Genomic DNA, 22,098 nt, shown 5'->3' with positions numbered 1-22,098 from the left:
GATACAGAGGGGGAAAGAGCTTTCTGGAATGGGAGAACATCTCTGCAGAGAGATTGGCGAATTATAGGAAACGGGGAAATAAGCGTTATTCCCAAAGTATCAGAGAAGAGACGGTGGTGTTTAACAGGGAGACCTAGTTTGTCCCCTAGCTGCCACCATCGGGCCGTAGGTACTACAACATCGTCGCACTGATTTCTGGGAGTTGTAGTTCCGCGTTGCACGCGCGGGCATGGCCGCGAGTGTAGTACAAGGCCACCGGGCTGCCATGCGTCTGGCCCCTAGCCACCGAGCCGCGAGGCTGCTTTTCGCCGCGCCCGCCTCTGTCGCGTCTTGTGAGTGGAGCGGGGCTTGTGTGCAGGGGAAGGGCCCTGGCTGGGGTGCTGTTCCTCGGGCTGCGGGCTGGAAGGGACCGCGGGGCTCGGGGCGCTGACCTCCGCTGTCACTCGTGCAGGGCTCAGCGCGGGGTTCGAGCGCGCGCGCAGCACCGGACCTTCCCAGCCCGGCGCCTTCCAGCCGCCGCCGAAACCCGTCATCGAGGACAAGCGCCAAATCACGGGCACCGAGAGGAGGTGAGGCGGAGCCATCTGCACAGCTCCGGATTCCTGAGCCTAGTCTGGACACCAGGGAAAACTTGTGTGGCTAGAGGCTTTGTGAAAGGGTTGTTGGTTGCAGATAGGATTATTTTATTTTATTTTTATTGTATTTATTTATTTTGGTCTTTCGAGGTAGGGTCTCACTCTAGCCTAGGCTGGCCTGGAACTATGTAGTCTCAGGGTGGCCTCGAACTCAGGCTATCATCCTACCTCTGCCTCCCAAGTGCTGGGATTAAAGGTGTGCGCCGCCACGCCCGACTAGGATTATTTTGAAAACAAACATTTTAAATATTTTGTAGTTCTAAATTGAAATAAGCTTAGATTTTGAGCTCAATGATTTAGAAAGGTATTTTCGTGTATTTTTTTTTTAAATCCCTTTGGGGCAGGAATCAATAGCTCTCCCTCTCTCTCTGGTTTTTCGAGGTAGGGTTTCACTCTAACTTAGGCTGACCTGGAATTCACTATGGAGTCTCTGGGTGGCCTCGAACTCACGGCAATTCTTCTACCTCTGCCTCCCGAGTGCTGGGATTAAAGGCATGTGCCACCACGCCTGGCTAAAATTAAATTTCAATTTGTGATTACACATTTTCTAACAATTTACAGCTCAGGGTGAAGACTGTGGTCATTGGCTTTCGATAGACAGGTTATGTTTAAATCTTGACAAAATTATAACCAATAATAATAGTGGGTTCTATACCATCTTCAAGCTTCAGTTTCTTTTTCTGTAAAAAGGAAGTAATGACACCTTGTTGCTGTTGATGTTTCTGAGTCAGTTTTCTATGCTGTGACAGACTACTTGACATAGCCAGCTTACAGGAGGGAAGGTTTATTTTGGCTCATGTTCAGTAGCTTTAGTTCATGGTTGCCTGATCTGTCTCTATCACTGTGGGCCTGTGATGACACAAAACATCATGACAGAAAGCATTAGCCATGAAGCAAAAAAGAAAAACAAGAGAGAGAGAGAGAGAGGAAGGGCCATTGTTCAAATACCACTTTCAAGAAAAGCACACGTGGGCTGGAGAGATAGCTTAGTGGTTAAGGTGCTTGCCTGCAAAGCCTAAGGACCCATGTTTGACTCTCCAGGTCCCATATAAGCCATACACACAAGGTGATGCAAACATGCAAGGTCACACATGTTGACAATGTATTCTATGCATCTGCAGTTCAATTGTGGTGGTTGGAGGCCCTGACACACCAATTCTGTCTCCCTCACTCTCTCTCTCTCACTCATTAAAAAAAAAAATACAGGGCTGGAGAGAAGGCTTAGCAGTTAAGGGTCTTGCATGCAAAGCCAAAGGACCCAGGTTTGATTCCCCAGGACCCACAGAAGCTAGATGCACATTGTGGCACATGCATCTGGAGTTTGTTTGCTGTGGCTAGAGGCCCTGGCATGACCATTGTATCTGTCTCTTTTCCTTTCTCTCTCTCAAATAAGTAACTATTTGAAAAAAAATCACACAACAAAAGAAGAGCACAGTCCAGTGACCTAAGTTCCTTCCAGTAATCCACTACTTCCCAGTAGTACTACAGCAGGAAGCCAAATCTTTAGCCTTTGGGAAAATGTAAGATTCAAATCGTAACATACTTGTAGATGTTTTATCAGCTTTCAGCAGAACACCTGGTTAGTACTCAGGAATTGTTACTTATGCTCATGAGCATTAACAACAGTTTGGGAATAGTGGTTTTAGGAATGACACTGATTTCTTATTTAGAAAATGAAGGTAAAAGCCAGGCATAGTGGCACATGCCTTTAATCCCAGCACTCGGGAGGCAGAGGTAGAAGGATTGCCATGAGTTCCAAGCTACCCTGAATACAGAGTGACTTCCAGGTCAGCTTGGGCTAGAGGGACGGAGACCCTACCTCAAAAAAAAAAAAAAAAAAAAAAGAAACATCATTATTTTCTTCTAGTGTCCTACGTTACCTTTTAATTTTACTTATGTTTTTCACAGGTTCTTGAGCCCTGAATTCATTCCTCCAAGGGGAAGAACTAATCCTCTGAAGTTTCAAATAGAAAGGAATGATATGCTAGAAAGGAGAAAGGTGCTCCACATTCCTGAGTTCTATGTTGGTCAGTAACAACTGGATGCTTTTGTTACTAGTTGTTGAAAGGTTAATTTTCTTTGCATAGGGAAGGCTGTTCTTCACATATCTGACTTTTGCACTAATGAGATGGTTGCTATTCTTGTTATGAAAATATTTAAAGCTGGGTGTGGTGGTGCAAACCTTTAATCCCAGCACTTGGGAGGCAGAGGTAGGAGGATGGCTGTGAGTTCAAGGCCACCCTGAGACTACATAGTGAATTCCAGATTCCAGGTCAGCCTGGGCTAAACCACAAAAAAAAAAAGGATTGTCTAGAACTCTGCCTTGTTTCTATACCTCATGTAAAACTATACTTCTCTTTTGAATGGAAGGAAGCATACTACGTGTTACCACAGCCAACCCCCATGCCAATGGAAAAACCAGCCAGTTTCTGGGAATTTGCATCAAGAGATCAGGAAAAGGACTCGGTGCTACTTTTACCCTTAGGAATACCATTGAAGGGCAAGGTAAGTTTCTTCTTTCATGCAGAAGACATCTAGAGCTTGAATGAGGTATATCAGGAAAACACATGGAGCATGTGGTTGCAGTAGACTGATCTTTGATTTACTGGTAACGTGCTATTGGGTCTGCTTTCTCTCGAAAGCTTTGTTATTGCAATAATACCCATTAGGACTGGACTTCCTGGGCTGGATGTAGGAAGATTGCAAGTTCAAGGCTAACCTGAGCTGTATAATAGGACCCTTTCTTAAAAAATAACAGTAGCTGGCTGGAGAGATGGCTTAGCGCTTAAGTGCTTGCCTATGAAGCCTGAGGACCCCAGTTCAAGGCTCGTTTTCCTGGGCGCACGCGTCTGGAGTTCGATTGCAGTGGCTGGAGGCCCTGGCGTGCCCATTCTCTCTGTCTGCCTTTTTCTGTGGCTGTCACTGTCAAATAAATAAATGAAAATAAACAAAAAATAAAAATAAAAAATAACAGTGGCTGGAGAGATGGTTAATCAGTTAAGGTTCTTGCCTGCAAAGCTTAATGATCCAAGTTCAGTTCCCCAGTACCCACGTAAAGCCAGATGTATAAAGTAGCATATGCATGCACCTGGAGTTTGATGCAGCTAAAGGCCCTGGTACTCCCATTTTCTCTATCTTCTGGGTGTGGTGGTGCCCACCTTTAATTCCAGTACTTGGAAGGCTGAGGTAGGATTGCTGTGATTTTGAGGCCACCATGAGACTACATAGTGAATTCCAGGTTAGCCTAAGCTACAGTGAGACCCTACCTCAAAAAAACCAAAATAGTAATCATCATCATCATCATAATAATAATAATAGGGCTGGGGAGATGGTTTAGCAGTTAAAGGCAACTTTCTTACTAAGCTGGCTGGCCTGGGTTCGATTCCCTAGTACCCACACAAAGATAGATACAGAAGGAGGGGTATGTAGCTGCAAGAGGTCCTGGTGTACCCATAACTCTCTGTCAAATAAATACAAATATTAAAAAATATATAAGAGGGCTGGAGAGATGGCTTAGCAGTTAAGGTGCTTGCCTAAGGACCCATGTTCAATTCTCCAGATCCCACGTAAGCCACATGCACAAAGGTGAGGCAAGTGCGAGGTCACACATGCCCACTAGATGGCACAAGCACCTGGAGTTCAATTTCAGTGGCTGAAGCCCTGGTGTGTTAATTCTCTATCTAAATAAAAATAAATAATTAAAAAATATAGATTTCCGGGGTGGAAAGATGGCTTAGAGGTTAAGCGCTTGCCTGTGAAGCCTAAGGACCCCGGTTCGAGGCTCGGTTCCCCAGGTCTCACGTTAGCCAGATGTACAAGGGGGCGCACGCGTCTGGAGTTTGTTTGCAGAGGCTGGAAGCCCTGGCGCGCCCATTCTTTCTCTCTCCCTCTATCTGTCTTTCTCTCTGTGTCTGTCGCTCTCAAATAAATAAAAATAAAATAACAATAATAAAAATTAAAAAATAGGGCTGGAGAGATGGCTTAGCGGTTAAGTGCTTGCCTGTGAAGCCTAAGGACCCCGGTTCGAGGCTCGGTTCCCCAGGTCCCACGTTAGGCAGATGCGCAAGGGGGCGCACGCGTCTGGAATTCGTTTGCAGAGGCTGGAAGCCCTGGCGCGCCCATTCTCTCTCTCTCCCTCTATCTGTCTTTCTCTCTGTGTCTGTCACTCTCAAATAAATAAATAAAATATATTAAAAAATATATATATATAGATTTCCCAAACCATGTACTCTTTGACTGGAAACAATTGCATATAAAGCAGTATTGGGATATTCCTTTTAAAAATTTTTAGTAGTAATAGTGGCTTTTCGTTTTCTCCCTCTGTAGGCCTTGGCTGGCCTGGAACTTGCTGCCCTCATGTTTCTGCCTTCCTAGTGCTAGGATTACAGGTGTGTGCCATCACACTCAGTGGGACAGTCCTTTTATGAGCAAGTAACTTGCAAGTAGATTGATAAAAATAGTGACTTCCTTATGGGTTTTTGCTCCTAAGACAAAAGCCCCTACTTTGCATTATGTTATAACACAAAACTGTTCTCACAGTTATTACTGTTGTATGAGCTTGGGGGTTATTGACAAAAGGCAAAGTAATGCTTTCATACTACACCTTATGCAACAGAGAATCAAGTACACAATTCGAATAAGAGAATGAATGAAAATGGTAAGAGAAAGTAAGGCTTCATACTGACAGGTGCGTGTGTCGTGAGAGCAAAAACCCAGGTAGTGAGAGAGAAGTCACTCTTGCCTATCTTGCTTGGAAACCTGTAGGCCATGTATAGGGGATTCAGTAGGACATGGTCAATGACACTGTGGCATTCAATTAGACCATGTATTTGAAACTTTGGGGCTAAAGAAATGAGCCAGGAGATGAGTTTGATTTTTCTTCTTGGATATAGAAAATGTCCTTATTGGCATTGTCTTTGGTGTTTGCCTGCTGTAAACTGCCTTGAGCTTTCTTGTCAGTCCTCCCTACATCAGTGGTTCCTAAAGGTCTGGAAGCTTTATGTGCCATCCAGTGGGTAACTCCCAATGGCTGTTTCCAGCCTGACCCTTTTCAAGTTCATGTGCACTTGCAGCCACCTCTTCATCTCCATGTGGATGTCTTATTTGCATGAATTGATCTGATTGTAGAAGTCTTTATTCCTCTTCAGGGTGTTCCTTTCATTGTCTTTTCTGTTTACGTAAATGATACCACCACTGTCAACCCAATTTTGTAATCCAAACTTAGGAACTATTTTTATTCTTTTTTAAAGAAATATTTTATTTATTGCAAGGAGAGAGGATGAGAGGAGGGAGTGGGAGAGAGAGAGAGAGAAAGTGAGCACACCATAGCCTCTTACAATACTGCAACCAAACTGTAGAGGCATAGTCTACTTTGTGCATCTGGTTTTATGTGGGTACTGGGGAGAGCAAACCCAGACCAGTAGGCTTTGCGATCAGGTGCCTTTAACCACTGAGCCATCTCCCCAGCCCCTATTTTTATTCTTACACACTTTAGTCAGTAAGTTGTCTTGGTTCAGCCAGTCTGTAAAACATACACATCCTGCTTTGTTTCATTTCTCCATCCCTGCCACCACTCTTCTCTATGTCATTATTGTTTCCTGTCTGTAATTGTGTAGTGCCGTTTATATTTCTGGTGTCTTAACCTGTCTCTGCTTCTGGAACAACATGTTTTAGCTTTATTAAGAACAGACATGGGCTGGAGAGATGGTTTAGCAGTTAAGGTGCTTGCTAGCAAAACCAAGGAACCCAGGTTCGATTCCCCAGTACCCACATAAAGCCAGGTGTACAAGGTGGCACATATGTCTGTCTGGAGTTAGTTTGCAGTGGCCAGAGGCCATGGTGCATGTATTTTCTCTGTCACTCAAATAAGTAAATAAAAATCTTTAAAGAAAAGAACAGACATCTCACACATCTTAAGAAGCCTGAGACCCAACTTTGGCAGGTTCCATGTCTTGTTGGTCTGGTTCCTTCCTTCCATGATGGACCTTGTTACTATTCTTATCTGGTGTAAAATAGACAGGCACAGAGGGCCTAAGTAACAGCCCACCCTCTTCAAGGCTTTAATAAGATAAATAATAGACATGATGTATAATCTCTTCCCCCAAGGTTCCACTTGCTAATATCAACACAGTAGAGATTTTCAGTGTGAGCTTTGAAAGGATCACATCCAGAATAGGATCTTGCTGTGTTCCTGCCAAGGGGGGCCCTTCCCATTTTTTTTTTCCAACATGGCAACTTTACTACACACACACACACACACACACACACACACACATAAATGTACACATACACACATCCTCCCTCCCCCCCCCACACACACAGGGCCTTTGGGACTCTCACTGTTGACCAGGTCAGTTTCAAACCTGTGAACTTGTGGGTTTAAGTGCTTCTGTTGCCTCAACTTCCCTAGTATCAGGGACTGCAGGCATGTACCACCTGCTTGGAACATTCTTAGTCCTGTGTAACATCAGTTCACATGCCATTGGCAAGACTTTCCCTATTACTTAAAGTTTCCCTTCAAGTCTTGTTTGTCTGGCATCCTCTAGGATATAAACTTTACAGGAAGACTAGAATCTTAGTTGTGGTCCTCTGTAGGCACAGCTGTCAGAGTTCCTGGAATGAAAGAGGTATACAGGAAATATTGAACCCTGGTATTAAACACCAGAGGCAAATTTTTTGTTGTATTTTGTTTTTCAAGATAGGGTTTCACTCTAGCTCAGGCCGACCTGGAATTCACTATGAAGTCTCAGAGTGGCCTTGAACTCAGCAATTCTCCCACCTTTGCCTCCCCAGTGCTGGGATTAAAGGTGTGCACTACCACACCTGGCTAGCAAATGTTGATCATATGACAGTATTTGTATTTTCATTTGTGTCATTTCAGCAAACCTCAGAAAATACCCTTGTCTTAAAAAGCTGTTCTTAGCTAGAGAACTACTTTTTGTGAGCTCTAGTATGTTCTTAAAAAAATCAAAGGGAAAAAACAAATAACCTGTACTGACCTTAGCACGAGCACTTAAAAATTTACTGTGTTTACATCAGTCATCTTACTGTGATTATCATAGGTAGTTCATATTTAACCAAGTAATTAGAAAATAAATGTACTATAGAGAAATATTTACCCATTTTCTGTAAGTTAATGCATATTTTCATAAACTGAACAGGTGTGGCTACATATCTATAGCAGACATCTTTCTTTAGACTTTATCATTCTAATTCCCTTTTTTTTAAATTTTCTTTTTTGTCTCACTTTCTAATTTTAGTGGGTTTTACTTTTCTTTCAGTAATGTTCATCTTAAAAATTACATATGGAGGCTGGAGAGATGGCTTAGCATTTAAGGTAGTTGCCTGTAAAGCCTAAGGACCTAGGTTCAATTTTTCAGTACCCATGTAAGCCCGATACACAAGGTGGCACTTGCATTTGGAATTCATTTGCAGTGTAGTGGCCCTGGCATGCCCATGCTCTCTATTTGCCTCTTTCTCTCTCTCAAATAAATAAATAACTTTTAATTTAAAAAAATACATATGGGCTAGGGAAATGGCTCAGTTGTTAAAGGTATTTGCTTGCAAAGCCTGCTTGCCTGGATTTGATTCCCCAGTACCCACAAAAGGCAGGATGAACAAAGTGGCACATGTGTCTGGATTCATTTGTAGCAACAAGAAGACCTGGTGTGCCCATATTTTCTCTCTTTCTTTCTCAATCTAGTAAACAATTTTTTTAAGTTACATATTTTTGCCCCATTTCCTATATGATAGTTTCTTTTGAAATAGTTTTGACTGTTGGTGTGAAGTATTTTCAGGACTCTGGACTTTGATTATGTGTTTTCTTTTTAGGTGTGGAGATTTGCTTTGAGCTGTATAATCCTCGAATCCATGAGATCCAAGTAGTCAAATTAGAGAAGCGGCTGGATGACAGCTTGCTGTACTTACGAGATGCCCTCCCTGAATACAGCACTTTTGATATGAATATGAAGCCACTTATACTAGACTCTAGCCAGGAAGTTCCTGTAAATAAGGTATGCACTCTGCACATTGGTAATGAAATGTGCAAATCTAAAATAAGAATTGCTGTGATGAAAGTTTCAGAGAATTCTTGCTTGTGTCTTATTAGACAAATTATTTCTCTTGTGTTTTCCTCAGCTGAAAGTTAAGATGAAGCCAAAGCCGTGGTCTAAACGCTGGGAACGTCCATATTTTGACATCAAAGGAATCAGGTTTGATCTCGCCTTAACTGCGGAGCAGATGAAAGAGGCTCAGAAATGGAGTGAGCCATGGCTGGAGTTTGATTTGATGAGGGAGCACAACACTGCAGAAGTGGAAGCTGCAGTGTGGGAGGAAATCAGAGCATCAAGGTCCTGATCGGAATGCACCTGGTGACTTGCAGATGCACAGGCCCTCAGAGGACATATTTTAAAACCAATTTACTTTGATTTACAAGAACATAGTCATTAAATGAACTAAGCATTCCTTACTGGTCTTTTTTAAGCGTAAAATTAACACATGAGTTTATTACTCTAAAAAGAGAAATATACATGTCAGATGGTCCAACGTTTATTCCCTGACTGGAGACCAAACTGCAGTGGCAGTCAGTGTCACCAGCACGCCTGACAGTGGGATCTGGACATGAAGAGTGGGTGAGCAGTTATTTTAAATTGTGAAATGAGTCAAATATACCACAACATAAGATTTAATCAGCAACACTAAATAAACATTTGTGCACCCATCATTCTTCAGGTTATGGGGTACAGCACTTTTTAGTTTCTAAGGTTAGGAGCTAGAATATTCAGTAATTTCCAGGGTTATGAACTAGGGCAGTGGGGGCTGGAGAGATCTCAGAGGACAAGAGTGCTTGCTGTGCAGGCACAGCTTTCCATACCTGTAAACTACCACTGAGGAGTCTGAGAGACAGGAAGACTAGGACTCCCTGATAAGCCAGTCTAACTGAAAAAATGGAGAGCCTGAGGTTCTGGGAAATGAAGTAGAAAAGTGATAGAGGAAGACACACAATGTATGGCCTCTGTACATGTTTGCAAGGGGCATGTGCATCTATACACACATGTATACCACACATGCACAAGTACACACACCACATGTACTATATGGCCAAATGAAAATGTATTTACTGAGGTTAGAGACTTGTCTGCAGTTGCATTCCTCAGAGGGAAATGCCATCATGACCTTGTGTTAATCACTCCCTTGTATTCTTGCTATCAAGTATTTATGTGACAAGCCTGGCCTGTTAGGTGGGAAAGGGTGGTAGTATCATTTTATGAAGGCTGCAAACTGAACATGAGAACCTGGATCATAATTTGGTTTTGGCCCTTGAGAAGTTCCAGGCTAAGGTTACGAGTGCACTGTGCTAAACAAGAAGACAAGGCAGCACCATAGTTGGGACTGGGTGGTTGATGTCTGGCAGGAAGTGGTCAGAGGGAGTACGTGTTTCTGATTCATTGCCTGATTAACCAAGTTTCCACTCTAGAGTAGGCCACAGTGGTACTTCTGTGGGCTGACAGAAGGGTCAGTGACAATTTATGCAGCTGACATGGGCTGGGAAACTGGGACACATCCTACAGGGTAAAGGCTATCCTGCCTGTCAGAGCACTGGAACTTGAATGCCTCTGCTCAGATTTGCCCTCTGGGACCTAACTACCTTGGCACTTAGGTCCTCATGCTTGCATGACAAGCACTTTATCCACTGAGCCATCTTTCCAGCCACTTTCTTTTCTTCCTTTCCTCCTTCCCTCCCTCCTTTCCTTTTATCCACACTGGCCTGGACCTTAGCTGTCCTGCCTCAACACTCCTTAGTGCTGGAATTGTAGGTGTGTACACCATGCTTAGCTGTGTGGTTGGTTTGGTTTTGGAAACTGTTTTCTTGTACCGTCTGTTTCTTCCAAATTTCCTTCTTCCATGTGAGATTCTGTGTGAGGTTTGGTCTCATTCTCTATAAAATGAAAGGGCTTCCTGTTCCCTAGCCAGAGGGAGTGTCTGCCTGCCAGAGCAATGTTAGCTGCTTCCTTGATCCTTCTCACTAGTTCTTACCTATGTTCAACAAGTGAGTAGAGCATCAGTCACTGCTTTAGAGGAATTGCTGAGATTTCTCATTCTGGGTCTTGTACATGTTAAGCACAAACTCACTAAACTATACCTCTAGCCCTTCAAAATAAATTTGTAACAAAATCCTGTTTGTGCTTTTTTCTCTTTCTCTGATCAGAACATAGCCAGCCACTAGAGGCTGGAGAGATGGCTTAGCAGTTAAGGTGCTTGCCTGCAAAGCTGGAGGAACCAGGTTTAATTTCCTAGTACCCAAATAAAGAGGTGGCACATGAGTGGAGTTCATTTGCAGTGGCTAAAGACCCTGGTGTACCCATTCTCTTTCCCTCTTTGTCTCTCAAATAAAAAGTGCTTTAAAAAAGGGAGTTTATTGGCTTAGCTCACAGTGGCTAGAGGCCCTTGCACGCCCATTCTCTATCTGTACTTTCTTAAATATATTTTGAAAAAGAAAAGAGCTACTAAAATCTGTTCTCTTACTGTGGTGAACGGGTCTTGGTAGAATGGTCAACAGATGATACATTTCAAGGTCTAAATCTGTGCAGATAGTCAGTTCACAAGTGCATGTGCTCAAAAACACCTGGCCAAGCTGGGAGAGGGGACATGCCTGTAATTCTAGTGCCCAGGAGGGTGATGCAGGACTGCCTCAAATTCAAGGCCTCATGATCCTGTCTCACCCTCCTGAGTGCTGGGATAACAAGCTGGCTCCATTTTAACAATTTCCCAGTGTTCAGAGACACTTAGTAATATTCACAATGCTGTGAGGAAGCTTCATGATGGTGGGGGAAAGTATGACATGAGCAGAGGCTGGACATTACCTCTGCCACAGCAGGTGGAAAACAACAGTAGGGGAGTGAGCTGAGTCCTGGCAAGGGGAAGCTGGCTATAATGCCCACCCCCAATAACAGCTCCTCCAGCAAGTCTCCTTTTTCCAAATTGCCATCAGCTGGGGACCAAGCACTCAGAACACATGAGTTTATGGGGGGGACATCTGATTCAACCTACCATATTCTGCTCCACAATCTGTGTTAAGAGTTCTCTAGAGGAACAAAATTGATAGAATGTATTGGTACTTAAAAGGGAATTTGGGCTTGAGAAATGGCTTAGCAGTTAAGGCATTTGTCTGCAAAGTCTAAGGACCTAGGTTCGATTCTCCAGAACCTCCATAGGCCAAATTCATATGGTGGTGAATGCCTCTGAAGTTTGCAATACTGAAGGCTATAGTATGCCCATTCTCTCTCCCTCTTTCTCTCTCTCTCTCTCTCTCTCTCAAATAAATAAAAAATAAAACATAAAGGGGAATTTACTGGCTTAGTTTACAGCAGTCCAACCATAACAGTTTGTTTTAGCAGTCCCAATCCAGCTCTAAAGGCCTGGAGCTTTCTGGAGAGCCACCGGTCTTCAGTCTACACTGGAAGGCTGAGGAAACTTGGTTTCAATACCTACGAAGGACAGCTAAACAAGAGAAATGCACATGCATGTGAAGGCGCTCACTAGTAAGCAGACAGGTAGCCAGGTGGGACAAGAGGAACTGCCCATCTAGAAGGACTTCTTCCTTCAACTAACTTTCTGGAAGCAACCTCAGATACCCACCCTAGAAGAATGTCTGTATACCTAACCCGTTCAAGTTGGCAAGAAAGCTTAACCATCACAATAAAGGTTTTTGTTTCTATGTTCACAGGGAATATTGGGTTGTTATTACACAGTCCTTTCAGGTTTTGTACCACATATATCAGCATTATCAAAAAAAAAAAAACTAAAAATTAATAAATGAGGAATTTAGTTGCTTGGTGGAAGCTTGTTGTAGTAGTTAATGTTCTCGTTGCTGAGACAAACACCCATAACTGAAGCAGTTCCGGGAGGAAAGGGTTTATTTCAGGCTTAGTTTCATGGCAGAGCAAGCTAGATCATTTCAGCATACATCCACAATAGAGAGAACAGCCAGAATTCAAGTTGACTCTGACCATACAGTAGGCTAAACCTCAAAGTCTGCCCCTAATTACACATCTCCAGCAGGGCTCCACCTCCCAAAGGCTCCATCAGCTGTGGACTGACTAGGAGGTTGAAACACAAACACTTGAGGCTTCAGCATAGTGTTTATATTCAAACTATATTTCCCCATCACGATTAAGAGTGGTAAAAAGTCATGTGCCTCACCTATAAAAATTTCACCTTAAGGAAATAAAAAATCTTAAGAAGCACACAGAAGAATGAAGATGAGAGACTGCTCATTGTTCTTGCTGGCCATGTTCCTTTTCAGCTTACTAACAGCAAGGTTAGGAAGCAAAAAAAATATTTTTTTTAAATTATAAGGGATTGCAATATGGTATGGCCATTGTGGAATCAGTGTGGAGGTTTCTGAGGCATCTAAAAATATATTTTCCATATGACCCAGCTACACTACTCCTAGGCATATATCCTAATGACTCTTCTCACTACCTTAGATATACTTGCACAACCATGTTTATTGCTGATCTAGTCACAATAGCTAGGAAATGGAACCAGCCTAGATGTCCCTCAACTGATGAGTGGATAATGAAGATGTGGCACATTTACACAATGAGGCAGTAAAGACAAATGGAGTTATGAAATTTGCTGGGAAATGGATGGATCTGGAAAGGATTATACTTAGTGAGATAACCCAGGCCCAGAAAGCCAACTGTCCCATGTTCTCTCATAAGTGGATCCTAACTACAAATGTTTGGATTTCTATGTGAGTGGGTATAAAACTTAGTAGCACAGGCTAGTAAGCTAAAAAGGGGATATAAAGGGAATAGAAAGGGAGGGGGGCTCAAGAGAATGGTATTGTACATATGTAAGTAGAAGAACAGATTACTGGGGATGGAAAGGCCTAAGTGAGGTGAGGAGATGAGAAAGTAAAGGAGAAGTTGGTGGGGGGGTTAATCAAACTGTATGAATCAAGTCACATGGAAATCTACTTTTGGACAGTGGCACATGCAGAAGCCATAGATTGTTATTAGAAAAATTTCAGTGCCAGGGATGGGATACCTTCAAGTTGGTTGTTGGCCTGGGAGGTCCCTGATGCCCCCAAAACATTACAGGCTATTGCTGAAGCCTCCACATACTTGGGCTGCAAGGTCACTGAGAAATCCTGCTGGAGCTGAGTTGAAAATATCCATGTAGACCAGCTGACAGAAAGCTGGAAAAAGTTATGCTGCATGCAGTTCAATAGGTGAGAGAGAAATCACCAATGGAGATAAACAACAGTGAACACTGCAAGCCTTATATTTGGCCAGCCAGGCTAAATGACCCAATGGGTACAATAGTAGCATATCTGTTATGGGGGAAACCAACTGCCCTGTAATTGGACTGGAAGCCTGCTCCACAGGAGGGATTACATGCCTGATACTAAAAACCTATGAAGGGGAAAGTCATGAACCCTAGGAGTCTAACATCTGCTGGTGTCTACCTAAATGTATGCTCACCAAACTGCCTGGTAACCACTTCTTTTAATGTTCACACCCATATATTAATGTTACTCTCACTTATGGTTAGAGAAGCTTCTCTTTTCAGATGGCAGACTTTGGGATGACTCAGAAGGTACCATAGTGCTGAGAAGTGACAGGAGTGCTCAGCAGTGAAACATCTCTGTCACACCTTTCAAGGCTCAGGTTCCATTGCGGAAGTGGTGGCAGAAAGAACGTAAGAGCCAAAGGAAGGGTAGGACTCCTTACAACGTGTTCCTCCAGACATAAAATGGCTTGGATATCCATGACCTTGCAGTGCCTAATACCTACACAATTCCATCATAATAAGAGGAAATGATAATGACATCTATATAGGAAAGAAACTGATTGAGAAGGGGAAGGAGTATGATGGAGAGTGGCCTTGCAAATGGGAAAGCAGGGTGGGGGGTGTTACCATGGCTTATTGTCTATAATTATGGAAGTTGTCAATAAAAAAGGAAAAAGAAAAAAATAAATTATTGAGTTTATTTAGGGAGAGATTATGAATTGAGAGGTTTATTTTAGGGGCTAGGATCTAAGAAGGAAGCTACCTTGTCCAGATGGAAAGAGAATGGGGAACAGAGACAGCCATACATACATGGAAGGCAAAGCATAAGAACCAAAACATTCCTGTCAAAGACCAGAACAGGTGAAGAAACAGAAAGAAAAAAATCATACATATTGAGGCAGCTTAGGGTGACTGTGCCCCAAAAGTAAAAAGGAATGTTCTTGAGCCTGTCCTTGAAATCTCCACTTTGCTAGAGAGAGATCAGAGAAAGATACAGCCTTTTTTTTTTTTTTCAGCCTCTCGTTTTTTTGCCCAAAGGAATTTCCTAGATCTGTTTTTCCATAAACAACCTGAGTTTTTCCCTGAGAAAGAGCTCCCATTTCCTAGAATTAAGGTTTAAGTCTGATCTGTGGCATTGTGGTTGGTTAAGCTTAGCCCTAAAACTTGACGTTATAGCTGGTTAACCCAGCCCACATTCAGAATCTGTAAATGACCCCAATTTGGGGTCACACATGGGCTTTAGCCCTTCTGCCTTCCACATTACTGGAGTTCTCTGTACTTCCTCCTCCTCCTCTTTCTTCTTTTTTTTTGTTTGTTTTTTCAAGGCAGGGTCTCACTCTAGCTCAGGCTGACCTGGAATTCACTCTAGTCTCAGGGTGGCCTCTAACTCAGTGATCTTCATTCCCTCAAACTCCCAAGTGCTGGGATTTAAGGTATGTGCCACCACACCCTGCTAGAGAGGGTAACCCAAACTTACGGGTGCATTTGCATATCTTGGTGTATTAGCTTAGAACTCCAATATTCCTGTTTCAATATAATCAAAGTAAGAAATTACCCCAAAGCATTACACAGAAGGCAAGAAAAAAAATACCCCAAGTCAAGATAACTACTTTCCCCTTTGGTCCCAGCCAGGCAGGGCAGGAGAGAAACAAACTCTCATGTTGTTCAAGCCATATCACAGGGCAAAAAGAGATCAAGAAAAATCATTTTTCAATGATTGCCTAAGTATCACAAACATTTCTGAATTATAGTATATAACAGGTAAAACTTAAATGAGGTTTAAATTCCAGGCACAATGAAATCTAATTTAAAATGATCAGAGAAGTTGAAATCAGTTCTAATATTTTCCATCCTATAAAAACCAAGGGTAGGAGCTACAGAGATGGCTCATTGATTAAGGTGCTTGCCTGCAAAGCCTAACAACCCAGGTTCCATTCCCTAGTGCCCACATAAAAGCCAGATACACAAAGAGGCACATGGATCTGGAGTTGGTTTACAGTAGCTGGAAGCTCTTGTGCGCCCATTCTATCTCCTTGGAAATAAATATTTTAAAAACAGGAAGGGTAGAACACCTCCAATATATCTTTAAAAATTAAGACATGGCCAGGTGTGGTGGTACACACCTTTAATCCAAGCACTTGGGAGGTAGAGGAAGGAGAATCGCTGTGAGTTCAAGGCTAACCTGAGACTACATAGTAAATTCCAGGCCAGCCTGGGCTAGGGCGAGACTCTACTTTGGAAAAAAATTTTTAAAAATCCAAGTCAGAGGATAATTTCCAAATGTGCATCTTAATAGTAAAAATAAACAAATAAAATGACAAGTTTCATATGCAATAAATTCTCTGCCATTTATATACAAAAAGAAAATGAACTTCTATAGACATGTATACTTTGGATAAACAAAATGTCTGAAAGGGTAACATTAAAACTATGGAAGATGATGGCTATGTAGGAATGTTAAATGCTTTTAAGCAGTGTTCAGAATTTTCTAGAAGTGCTTCTATTCTGGTTTAGTTTGTGCAACTAGTATAAACTTAAAATCTTCATGCTAAGGCTGGGTGTGGTGGTGCACATCTTTAATCCCAGCACTTGGGAGGCAGAGGTAGGAGGATTGCCGGGAATTCAAGGCCAGCCTGAGACTACATAGTGAATTCCAGGTCAGCCTGGGCTAGAGTGAGACCCTACTTTGGGGGGGGGGGGGAATCTTCATGCTAGTGAATCACAAGCCTTCATTGCAAAAAAGATGTTTCATACCCAACTGTTAAAATAAGCTATATGTAACTCTGAAAGTGGAAGTAAAATAAAGACTACACAATCAAATATTCTACCATATTCTGAGTTATCTGAAATACCAGTGTCCTTTAAAAAAAATACTAAACTGGTGTGTGGATATGTATGTAAGTATGGTGTTATGTGTGCAAAGATATGAGAACCTTGAGTGCTTGTCTTCTCCTGCTGCCTCGCTTGATATAGGGTCTCCCTTGTTGCTGCCACTCTGTACCAGTCTAAATGGCCATGAACTTCTGGAAGCTCCAGCTCCATTGCTACCATCCGGGTGGGCTCACAGATGCATGCACCATTTTACATCCAGCTTTTATGTAGATGCTCAGGAATTGAACTTGTGCTGGCAGGCTTACAAGCAAGCATCTTTAATTCCTGAGGCACCTCCTCAGTCCCACAGGGCCCTGTTTTAATCCTGTCACTAATGACATGATACACAAGAGCGTAACTTGCTAACAAGTCATAACTTACCATATCCCCAAACATCTGAAAACATGTGACAATCTAATTGCCACAGAGGCCAGGTGGAAGATCAATACTTTCAGGGGCTGAGAAGATGGCTCAGTGGTTAAAGGTACTTGCTTGAAAAGCCTGCTGTAGGTTCCATTCTTTAGTACCTACACAAAGCTAGATGCACAAAGTGATGCATGCATATGGAGCTCCTTTGCAGTAGCAAGAGGCCCTGCTGGGCCCATTCTCTCTTTTTCGCTCAGATTACAAATCAATAAAAATATTTTAAAATATAAAACTCTTATAAAGAAAAGTGGGTATTTTTAAAAAATACAAATAACCAAAGCCAATATTACACTGTTTTCACTTATCAAACTTGAAAGGAGTGAAAAACTGGTGAGTCTTGTTGCTGGTGAGATTATCTGTGTTGGCACAATAAGTATAGTTCTGAAGAATTTCTTATCTTACCTTAATCATTTAATAATTAACTAGCCGTTAATTCTAATTTAGATTTCCTCTTAACTTATTTGTAAACAGTGGACAGTGGCAGTTAAAACTAAGCTGAGCCTCAAGATAGTTTTGTGGCTTTGGACAAGAGACTTTAGCATGCTTACCTAAGCCAAAACACTGACATACCAGATTTTTCCAATGTCTTTTTTTTTTCCGAGGTAGGGTCTCATTCTAGCCCAGGCTGACCTGGAATTCACTATGTAGTCTCAGGGTGACCTCAAACTCATGGTGATCCTCCTACCTCTGCCTCCCCAGTGCTAGGATTAAAGGTGTGTACCACCACACCCGGCGCTTTTGTTTTTTTAAATATTTTTTATTTATTTTATTTTTATTTGTTTGACAGAGAAAGAGGGGAGGGGGACTAAGGAGGGAGGAGAGAGAGAGTGAGAGAGAGCGCGCACGCAAGCGAGAGGGAGCATGCCAGAGCCTCCAGCCACTGCAAACAAACTCCAGATGCATGTGCCACCTTGTGCACCTGGCTAACACGTGGGTCCTGGGGAATCCAACCTGGGTCCTTCGGCTTCTCAGGCAAATGCCCTAACTGATAAGTAATCCCTCCAGCCCTCTTACAACTTGCTATCAGTCCTCTTACAACTTGCTATCAGTCTGGCAAAGAGGTAGAGAGAAGCAGAGAAACATGATGAACTCTTACTGCTGCTGTGCATTTAATTCCTATAGACCCCACAACACTAGCAAATAGCCTTTCATAGTACCAAAAGATCAAGTGTAGAGGGACCAAGGACAGCTCCTGCTCTTCTGCAATTCTGCCTCCACCAGAGGAAACAGAGGCACCAGCTGGTCTTCATGCAAAGGAGCTGAATGCTGTTTCTTGCTCAGTACTTCCTCTAAGGTTTACTCAGCTTCTTTAATTAGGGAGCTAAGATGCTCCAGGTGATGCTCATCTATGATGGATTCTGCTTGATTCATAGCTTTTATTTTCACCAGAATAAGAATGATTTCACTGACTTCATTCCTGAAAAGCAAAACCAAAAATATTCGTTATTATTATTGCTATTAAAAATGCAAGCCAGGACTTCCGGTTAAGATGGCGGCGTAGGTACCACGCCAAAGCAGCCTAGGGGGGAAAAAGACCAAAAAAACTCAGCAAAATACACACTTTTACTAAAAAGTGAGGTGTATGGGAAATTGAGGCGGCAGCGGAGAAGTAGAAGAGTTATAGAGCATCCAGAGCCTGCACAGGCGGGAAAAGCGGCTCCAGCAGCTCGGCTGCGGCGCAGCAGAAAGCCGCCAGACTTTCGGCTCGAGCCACAGGAAAAGCCAGGTGCGGGCGCTTCCCCTCACACCTCGCTCTCCGCAACTCGGGAAACGTGAAGGGAGAGCAGCAGCGAGCAGCGGAGGAGAAGACAGCGAGGTAGAAGAACACGTGGAGCAGCAAGACAACCAGAGCAGCCGCGGCTGCCTCCCCTCCCCCACTGCCTGAACCCAGCTCCAGCGAACACAGCAGCGGCCCGGGACCGGGCGGAGCCAACTTGGGCTGACAGCGGGACCCAAGCAGGAGCAGAGTTCGGCAGCAACATCAGCGGCTCCGGCACCGGTAACAGCAGCCCCAGCAGCAGCGGACCCAGGAGCGGCAGCGGCGGCAGATCCCGCAGCAGCGGCTTCAGGGGGAGCAGCGGTGGTGGACACGGCAGAGGCAGCTTCAGCAGTGGTGGTGGCTCCGGTGGTGGCAGCTACGACAGCAGCAGAGGCAGCAGCAGCGGCTCGGTTTGCCCCGTAGGAAAAGCAAATGCCCAGCTCCAGAAATCAGAACAGCAGCCCGACGACCCAGGCAGCAACTTGACTGAGACCAAAATCATCCAAGGTAACTGGGATTGCACCAGGGAAGGGTCTCACTTGGTCACAAGCTGACTTGGATCCCTCAACAGACCAGAAATCTAAACCTCTTTGTCGATAGAGGATCTGGTCATTATAATAACTACTCTTGCATACATACTCGGGGCTGTTTTTGATTGAATGTGTACAGTGTTTAGTTAAATTTTAGAATCTACCTGTATTTTATTCCACTCAGCCTGCTTGAATACTCCTATAGCAGGGAAACTCAACCCCTAAGAACATCTTTGTAGATACTCTGGGAGTCTTAAGAGCCACACCTAACACCTTAAGGTCCTACCCTGAAAATATATTACATCAAATCAATTGATACAGCTAAGAATACACAGCTAGCTAGAAAATCCAAGCATTAACTTAATCCAAGATGCAAAAATATATACATTATAACACAAGAAACACTAAAAAGCAAGACGATATAAATCCACCTAAAAGTATTAATGCATCAGAAATGTCCTCCAGTGAGAAAGAGTTAGAGGAAATGCCTGAGAAAGAGTTCAAAAGAATAATTATAAATATGTTCAAAGAGGTCAAAGAACACATGAAAACAATCAAAGAAGAAATCAAAGAGGAAATCAAAGGAATCAAAGAAGAGGCAGGACACCAATTTAATGAAATAAAGAAGGCAATACAAGACATAAACAGGGAAATAGAAATAATAAAGAAAAACCAGTCAGAATTACTAGCAATGAAGAACACAGTTAATGAAATAAAAAACTCTGTAGAAAATCTCACCAGTAGGATGGATGAGGGAGAGGACAGAATATCTAAGCTAGAAGACCAGGTGGCAGACCTAATGCAGTCCAACAAAGAGAAAGACAAACTTATAGAAAAGTATGAGTGGGAATTTCAAGATATTCGGGACACTATGAAAAGATCCAATATAAGAATTCAGGGCATAGTAGAAGGAGAAGAACTCCACTCCAGAGGCATAGTAGGCATCTTCAACAAAATCATAGAGGAAAATTTCCTCCAAATTGGGAAAGAGGTGCAAATACAGATACAGGAAGCCTTTAGAACCCCAGCCAGACAAAACCCAGAAAGAACCTCTCCTCGCCATATTATAATCAAACTTCCAAACACACACACCAAAGAAAAAATATTGAAAGCAGTTAGAGAGAAAAATCAAGTTACCTCCAAAAGCAAGCCCATCAGGATTACAGCACATTATTCAACACAAACTTTTAAAGCCAGAAGGGCTTGGACTGATATATTCCAAGTTCTGAAAGATAACAACTGTCAACCAAGGTTACTTTATCCTGCAAAGTTATCCATTCAAATAGATGGAGAAATAAAGACATTCCATGACAAAAGCAGGTTAAAGGAGTATTTGAAGACAAAACCAGCTCTACAGAAAATACTTGATAGAATCCTCCATGCTGAACAAAAGGAAAAGCACACATGTAAGGAACCTAGAAAAAACAATCTATACTCAAATACCAGTTAACAGAAGAGAGCACAGGTAGAACCAGAAACACACACACACACACAAATGGCAAACATAAATACACACCTTTCAATAATATCTCTTAATATCAACGGTCTCAATGCCCCAACGAAAAGACATAGATTTGCAGACTGGGTTAAAAAGCAGGATCCTACAATTTGTTGTCTCCAAGAAACTCATCTTTCTACAAAGGATAGACATTATCTTAGGGTGAAAGGTTGGAAGATGGTGTTTCAAGCAAATGGGCCTAGAAAACAAGCAGGGGTTGCTATCCTAATATCAGACAGGGTAGACTTTAGTCCGACGTTAGTCAAGAAAGATAAGGAAGGTCACTTTATATTGATTAAGGATACACTCCAACAGGAGGACATTACAATCCTAAACATTTATGCACCTAACATGGGGGCTCCCAAATTCGTCAAACAAACACTACTAGAACTAAGGTCACAGATAACACCAAACACAGTGGTGGTGGGTGACTTTAACACCCCACTCTCATCAATTGACAGGTCATCCAGGGAAAGAATAAACAGAGAGGCATCTGGACTAAATGAGGTCATAGAAGGAATGGACCTAACAGATATATACAGGACATTTCATCCAAAGGCTGCAGAATATACATTCTTTTCAGCAGCACATGGAACATTCTCTAAAATAGACCATATATTAGGACACAAAGCAAATCTTAACAAATTCAGGAAAATTGAAATAATTCCTTGCATTCTATCTGACCACAATGGAATTAAACTACAAATCAGTAGCAAGAAAGGCTATAGAGCATACACAAAATCATGGAAACTAAACAATACACTACTAAATGATGAGTGGGTCAATGAAGAAATCAAAAAGGAAATCAAAAAATTTATAGAGTCAAATGATAATGAGAACACAACATACCAAAATCTCTGGGACACAATGAAGGCAGTTCTAAGAGGTAAATTTATTGCCTTAAGTGCCTATATTAAGAAATTAGAAAGGTCGCAAGTAAAGTAAGCCTTAAAGCCTTGGAAAAAGAAGAACAAGGCAAACCAAAAATTAGTAGACGGGAAGAAATAATAAAGATTAGGGCAGAAATTAATGAAATAGAAACAAAAAGAACAATCCAAAGAATTAATGAAACAAAGAGTT

General features: G+C 42.5%; 2 protein-coding genes across 4 annotated transcripts in view; one reads left to right on the top strand and one right to left on the bottom strand.

Moving 5' to 3' along the window:
• The first annotated feature begins 229 nt into the window (after positions 1-229).
• On the top strand, positions 230-9,098 carry Mrpl19 (mitochondrial ribosomal protein L19). Its single transcript, XM_004660547.2, has 6 exons — positions 230-332; positions 452-569; positions 2,544-2,662; positions 3,006-3,140; positions 8,466-8,647; positions 8,772-9,098. The coding sequence occupies exons 1-6, from the start codon at positions 230-232 to the stop codon at positions 8,988-8,990; spliced, it is 876 nt and encodes a 291-aa protein (XP_004660604.2). The 3' UTR covers positions 8,991-9,098.
• A 9,218-nt stretch (positions 9,099-18,316) lies between these two features.
• The window catches only part of Gcfc2 (GC-rich sequence DNA-binding factor 2), a 54,546-nt gene continuing 50,764 nt past the window's right edge, over positions 18,317-22,098 (bottom strand). For all 3 annotated transcript variants that reach the window (XM_045153408.1, XM_004660585.2, XM_045153409.1), the window contains one exon: positions 18,317-18,648. In XM_045153408.1, coding sequence (XP_045009343.1) covers positions 18,528-18,648 — 121 coding nt within the window. In that variant the 3' untranslated portion in view covers positions 18,317-18,527. The remainder of the gene's footprint in view (positions 18,649-22,098) is intronic.

This window comes from Jaculus jaculus, chromosome 6, assembly GCF_020740685.1.
Source record: "Jaculus jaculus isolate mJacJac1 chromosome 6, mJacJac1.mat.Y.cur, whole genome shotgun sequence".
Classification (NCBI taxonomy): domain Eukaryota; kingdom Metazoa; phylum Chordata; class Mammalia; order Rodentia; family Dipodidae; genus Jaculus; species Jaculus jaculus.
The sequence above is the reverse complement of the archived record's forward strand: the minus strand, read 5'-3'. Positions and strand labels throughout refer to the sequence as shown.